The sequence below is a fragment of the Poecilia mexicana genome, unplaced genomic scaffold, assembly GCF_051168715.1.
Source record: "Poecilia mexicana isolate PSO_F unplaced genomic scaffold, ASM5116871v1 scaffold_7, whole genome shotgun sequence".
Lineage (NCBI taxonomy): Eukaryota > Metazoa > Chordata > Actinopteri > Cyprinodontiformes > Poeciliidae > Poecilia > Poecilia mexicana.
Window position 1 is genome coordinate 3,266,542 of NW_028263376.1, and position 6,940 is coordinate 3,273,481.

A 6,940-nucleotide genomic window follows, 5' to 3' on the forward strand; every position below is an offset into this window, starting at 1 on the left:
GTAAAACTCACCTTTGGCCAGCAAGGTATCCCACAACGCATTATGCCAGCAGCAGCTAACCACTTTTTTGTCACAAGAATTAGTTTTAAGATGTTTAAAGTGAAAAATGTAATTCATGCAGTCATCAAGACTGAGTCCCTTTCAGAGTTCAGTCTTATTTGCTAAGAAATATCTTAGCTGATATTTCTTATAAAACTACGAGTGAGTTGTTTGTTTATCCTCATTACCACCCAACTCGGCCTACCATTATGTTTGTTTTACTGAAAAAAGTGAGCAACCAATCACTGTTTTCTGTATTTTCTGTCAAAGTTTGAGTAGAAGAAACAACTAAAAAGCAGTAGCCAGAAACCGTGCCATTTCTTTTTATGTAAAACGTTTCAAGTTTTAAAAATGTACCTTCAGAAATTTTTGGGTTTATTTAGATGTACCAAAATTAGGAGAACTAATTAGGTTTTACAGTGTAAACGTTTTAAACTCAGTTCAACAATTTGACATTTTCAGCAGAGTCCAAAGCTTAAATCTTTCGATCTTCTATTTTATCACTATTACATTGTGATATTGTGCTCCATCATGTTGAAACACTCCCTGACCGACGTTGTTGGAAACGGTTGTTTTTGGAGAACGTTTTGATCCCACTCTTTATTGATGGCAGAGTTTTTGGGGTAGAACTGGGAGTCAACCGTCTCCGTTGGATGAGAAGCAGCGTGATACATGGATTGCATCATGACACGGGGCTCTTGGTAGACCTGGCTTGTTCCCTGATTTTCCAAAATGTCCAAAGCAATCAGAAGGAGGATTTATTTCTTTAGAGCATACAATCTTACACCTGCTTATTAGTGTTCGTCCTGGTATTTTCTGCAGAACTTTGCTCTTTGTGGTTTTTCTATGACTCGGTGGGAGAGCTCAACTATAAGATGTGCATTTCATGAAATCCAGACTTTGTGGAAAAGAGGCAAGAAGAAAGCCATTGTTAAAAAGACAGATGTAAAAGATCCCGTTTGCAGTTTGCTACAAGGCATATTGGGGGGACGCCACCCTGAACAAAATATTCTTTTGGTTAAACATGGTTGTGGTAGCATCATACTGTGGGATTATTTCTTTTTTAGTAAGTAACCAACCTGCTGAACTTTGCACTGGTGTGGAGATCCTCAGTAGAAAATCATTTTTCTCTTGTAAACCTCTTGTGAACTTTTTAAAGATCTTAGTAGAAGAATAATAGCAGGAGTCTTTTCTTCCAAGGTATATACTGCTGACATCTACACCTCTTGTATATAGAATCTGCTAATTAGATTGTTAGTGATTTTAGTTGGACTCTTTTATAGCTCCATTTGTGATGTGACTGAAGGAAGGTAAGCAGACTTTGTGTCACAAAATCAAATTCAAATCATATTTTTTGCTTGAAAATAAACTTTTTAAGCCCCCAAAACCCCGTTCAACTTTGTATTATCATGCCTCTCATCACGATGAACAGTAACCTAGAAACAATAACTATCAGCAGAAAAACTCTAAACTACAGATTTTGCAAAAGTTTTTTATACCACTGCCAAAACTTTTTGGCCATGAACATAAATTCCTTACAGCAAAAATGTTGTATTACTTAAACTGAGGTGGCTGCAGCTTTTATCACCTCTCATAAAGACATATAGTTAAAACGAAAAGGTGGACTGAAAATAAATGTCCTTGATGGAGAAATATTGCATTCATATGTTTAAATTGGTAACTTTAAAATTATGATTGTTATAACTTTTACTACACAAGACACATAGCTGCTTTCATATTTCTAATGCAGAATCCTTTGTAACTTTATTATTATTATTTTTTTTACTTTCTAGTCTCATCATTCTCAAAATTCTGTTTTTGTAAAAGTGTCAGAAATCAACCAGCAGGTCATTGCTGCTTCAATGAAAACATATAATGTAAGAATAACATATACTCAGGACCAAACAGGCTATAAATGTCCGGCATGCCATAAATGCACACTACCTTGTTCTTTTGCAGAGTTATTAACTGTTCGTGATTGACCAGGAAAAGGCACTGGGACCTAGTTTAAAAAAGAGACCAGGAGAAGGGAGAGCGGACCGGGAATAGAGGGAGAGAGTTTAACAAGAGGCAGAAGACAGAGAGGGCATAGCAACCAAATAAATCTTTGCAGTGTTTATCGTCAAAGAAAAGAAGTGCCGAAGATTGTTTTCACCAAAGCAGTTTTAAGAGGGTACTGTATTTTTCAGACTATAAGCCGCTACTTTTTTCCTCCACTTAGAACCATGCGGCGTATAGCCTAGTGCGGCTTTTTTGTGGATTTTTCTTCAACCACCAGGGGGCTCTTTAGCAGGAAATGAGTCATTGGAAGTCAAAATTGGAACTCAAAGAAGAAAGTGCTAATTTTCATTTAGAACAGGGGTGCCCAAAGTCGGTCCTCGAGGCCCGGTATCCTGCATGTTTTAGTGCTCTCCCTGGTGGTAGTAACAATCTTTTCAGCAGGTCAATGTTCTTCTTAGGCCATCTAACGAGCCATCATTTGATCCAGGTGCGTTAAACCAGGGAGAGAACTAAAACATGCAGGATGCCGGCCCTTGAGGACCCACTTTCGACACCACTGATTTAGAACAAGCACATGCTAGCAGCAGGCACGACAGAGAAATGTTTTCAAACTCATATGATGCAGCTTTTAAGTTGAGGGCTATCGATCTGGCAGTACAGGAGGGAAATAGAACCGCTGCACGTAAACTCGGCGCGAACGAAACCATGGTTCGGCGTTGGAGACGCAGGGCTGCGTCCTTAATAAGTCCAGTAGATTTATTAGAATGCAGCCCTCTGCTGGGTCCTTATGGAAAAGCGAGAGTGGCGGAGATACCAGAGGCTTATAGCCCAGTGCAGCTTATATATGTACGTTTCCAGTCTTTTTTTTTTTTTTTTCAAAAAAATTGTAGGTGCGGCTTGTAGTATGGGGCGCTCTTATAGTCTGGAAAATACAGTAGGTTATTTTGAATTCTAAACCCCAAACTAAAGTATTAGGTCTTTTAGTCATGAATAATATAATTTGTATATATAATTTATCAAAATACATCTTCATTATAGTACACTTTTAATATAGCTTTCCTTAAATTCTTGATCTATTCTTCGGTCAAAGTGTGAATGTTGAATATGGCTAACACTAGTTTATGTTAACTAGTAGCTTGACTACAAATTTAGCTTAAGTGAACCAGGTTTTCTATTGTGAATTGAAGTCACAATTACATCCCACTAGCATTAAAATTGTTATCCTTTTACCATCTTACGATTCATTATTTCATCCAGAAATGAATGACAGTTTAAAAAACAAAAAAACAAATCGTCTTCTAGTCCTTTCTCTAACATATCCAAAAATGTTACTGTCAGGTGTGAACAGGATATTTAAATTTAAGTTTCTGCCAACAGTGGTCCTCAATAACATGTATTGGGTTTAAAGAAATATCTCAAAATTTTTAGTCTTCATACAAATTAGGTGAATGCACATCTAATTCCCAAGATATTTTTTGTGTTTTATTATCTGTATCAATATAAGTAAGCTGAAATTAGCACAATATTTAGACTATTGCAGCAAATCATGGTAAAGAGGCACAGCGATAACTTGACAGCAGAGGTAAAAAGACACATTTCTTATCCAGCCTGTAAGGAAGTGCCACTTTTTGCCAAATAATTTGAAACATCAGATTTTATTTATCAGCTTGAAGTAAAAAATAATAAAGGCAAAATGTTATGGAAGGAACACAAATATGGATTTTTAGAATCTGTAAAGTTTACAAAGGGTGGTGTTCTATATATTCAAGAATCAAGATGAAGAGCTTTCATGCAAATACTTGTTTAGATGTAACCCAGATACAAATGGGGCCATAAACATAAAAAAACATTTGAAAAAATTCCCATACAGTTTGCTTGAAGAAATAATTTTTTTTTTTAATTGAAAAATAATTTGGAACATTTTAGCAGCTCTTTTACAATTTATTCAATAAATGAGTCATTGAATAAATAATTTTATTCAATGACTCATCATCCTCTCCTGGATAATGAGTCATTTTGAAAAGTCAAGCATCTTCTAATATGCCAGAGACCTTAAGCCTTCTGAAACCACACTGGACTGACTGCAGGGCTCAAAAAAATTAAAATTATTCATCTCAGTTGGAAACTGCAAAATGTTGCTGATCTTTTTGCATGCTGGCACTGAAGCAAGAAGCGGTTTATCAAGTTTGTCATGGGTTTGTTTTGGATGCTAACAACCTGCCTGCTCAATTCTCTTTGTACTTCTCTTGTTAAAATAAAATCAACAGTAAGAATAAAAACCATGGGGCTTCAATGGGACATAAAAGTTAACTTTACTCTGGCAATTCTTCTGACTTTAAACAAATACTGCAGAGGTATTTTTAGAACCTAGTCCATGCAGAACATGCAATTTCCAGGGAATGTGTACATGCAAATGTCTACACCTATGCACACGTCCACGTTTGTGTGCATAAATCAGCTCTCACCTCCTCCATCTCTGCCCATGGTTTATGCTAAGCCCAGTGGGGAGCCACATCAGCCTCCCCTTTGATGATGACACACATGATTAATGGCTGTTAGAAGACTGTTTGTTTTCATTACGCCTCCTTGTCAGCAAGCTGTAGCTGTATCAGAGATTCATGCCATGCAAGCTAAATTTGAGCCAGAACTGGAGGAAAATATTTCAACAGGAGTTTCTCTTTAGAACCAGGAGAAAACACAAAGGGGCTTAGTTTTGTTTTAAAAGAGGCAACTGCCCATGGCTACATTTTCCGCTCTTTCTCAAGTTCTGAGGTGGCCAAGGGATTTCAAGGGCTGGAAAATTAAAAGTTGAAAGGATTTGGGTAAGGCAAAGATCCAGGATCAGTTTTAAGAGTTTCATCTAAACCCTACAGCTGCTAGGTTTTATATATCTCACACAAATTTTCTCTTGCTAACCCAAGATATAGCAGACATACAGAAAAATACTCATAAAGTTTAAATTTGGCTTGTGGTATGTATGCCTGATGGATGCAGTGATAAAATTAGGGGAGAGCAGCTGATTTAAACAGCATTCTGACTTCAGATCCAAAGAAAACAAATGGATTAAAATACCTTAATTAAATGATTTCTTTTCATGTGGAGGAAAGTTTGTAGAGATAGTCTTTGAACTTCTTCAATGAAGACCAGTTTTCTAAACTTAATTAGAAATTAGAGGTCTTACTTTGAGTGTGTTATAGTGTCCCTTCCCCAGCAATCAGTTGAAACATTTAAATAACAGTCCAGAGGCTATCTGATTCACAAACCTCAAGAGTTTCAAGGCTAATGTGGCTTACAGAAGAGCTCAGTTTGTACCAATCCTTCTCTTTGTTGACCTATCAGACCCAGCTAGTGACCTGCAGACATTGTTGACCATGCCCCTTCCATCCTCCACACAGAGAAGGCGTAGCTCAGTCTCTCATGCACCAGGTAGTTGCACCCGGCAAGCTTGCTGTCCATCTCGTTGCTTTGCAGTACCTGGTACAGAAAGTCAATATAGCGGGATGCCAACTTGAGAGTCTGAATTTTGCTCAGTTTGTCCGAGGGAAGGGTTGGAATGATCTTGCGCAGCGAGGCAAACGCTTCATTCAGCGACTGAGTCCTCTGGCGTTCACGGATGTTGGCAATGGCCCGCTGAGCATGTGGGTCCTCGAGGGCTGGGAGTCCTCCAGGACTGTGACCTGGCAGGGGAGAAAGCGAGGGGCTGGAAGAAGGCGGCTGATGCTGAGGGCTCTGTTTGAGTTTTTTGGGACCTGTTGGGGTGTATATCTGAATGCCGTCCTCTGGTTTGACTTTGTTGCTGTTGTCCATTGAGGTAGGGGTGAGTGGAGTAAGGTGATCCTCTGTCTGTGAGCCAATCTGTCGTTTACGTCCGGTAATGCCTGGAGTGGCTACAACAACAGGACAAGCGTTAGAAAGCAGAGTTGCCAGCTCCTCTTTGGGAACCACCCTGCCTTTAGGGTGATCATCTCTGGACAGTTCATCCTCTCTCATACTTTGACACACTCTTCCTCTCCTTTAGTTCTTTCAATTGCTCTATGTGCTCCGCTCTTGTGCTTACCCAGTTTTTTCAAGTGTATTGTCTTTTTCCTCTGTTCTGTTCTTCTTGAGATCCTTCCTCTGCTTCTCTGCTTTGTCTTTCTTCTGCTGTTGTCCTTTTCCTTACAGCTTCTCCCTGGGGAATATTTAATCAAGCTAAACTGAAAGAGCAAGCACTCAATGTCATCTCCTTCATCCACATATGTGAAAACCCAACAATGATCTCTTCCAGTCTCTGCAAGCATGCATTATGAGGTACAAACTCTCTCACGTCATTCTCCTTAAGCAGCATGTGAAACAAGAGCATAGTGAGTGTACATTTTTAAAGGCAGGCAACTGTGAATATTTCAGCTGCCCTCCCACTCAGCTCCCTGATTGGCCTGAAATGGATTTTAGGATATTGAAGCTTCAGTACGCAAGAAGAGTGAGTCCTAACTGATTGGTCCAGTCGAAGCGACGAGGCGGAGAGAGAGATCTGTTGCGCAGCCAACCAGATCTAAATGCTGTGACATTTGCCTCCTTGTCCCAGAAGTTGCTCAAGTTTATAGGTTCCAGATTTCCTCCAAAGCAAGGCATTGCCCTGCCCCCTCTCTCACTGAGACTTCACAACTCAGCACTACCATCGCTGGGCTTTTAAAAGTCAAAAGGAAATCTGCAAAGGAATCTCTCTTTATGTTTGAATCTCTTTATATTTGAAACTGCACAAAATTCAAATACACTACCTTCCAATATCCAGCCTTCTGGCTTTATAAACAGCAGAATAGACTGATTTTGTACACAAAATCACAAAGAAGGTGAAATTTAAAGACACTGAAAATGACTCTTTTATTCCCCATCTTCTAATGTGAAAAATAAAAAAACAGGT

The 6,940-nt window shown here is 38.9% G+C and overlaps 1 protein-coding gene across 1 annotated transcript; it reads right to left on the reverse strand.

Moving 5' to 3' along the window:
* Window positions 1–3,503: 3,503 nt before the first annotated feature.
* On the reverse strand, window positions 3,504–6,554 carry LOC106907252 (twist-related protein 2-like). The gene has a single exon (XM_014972853.2). The coding sequence runs from the start codon at window positions 6,028–6,030 to the stop codon at window positions 5,386–5,388; it is 645 nt and encodes a 214-aa protein (XP_014828339.1). The 5' UTR covers window positions 6,031–6,554; the 3' UTR covers window positions 3,504–5,385.
* Between the last annotated feature and the right edge of the window lie 386 nt (window positions 6,555–6,940).

Excerpts from the sequence above, each read along its gene's own strand:
- LOC106907252 (XM_014972853.2), bottom strand. The coding sequence starts at position 6,030 with ATGAGAGAGGATGAACTGTCCAGAGATGATCACCCTAAAGGCAGGGTG.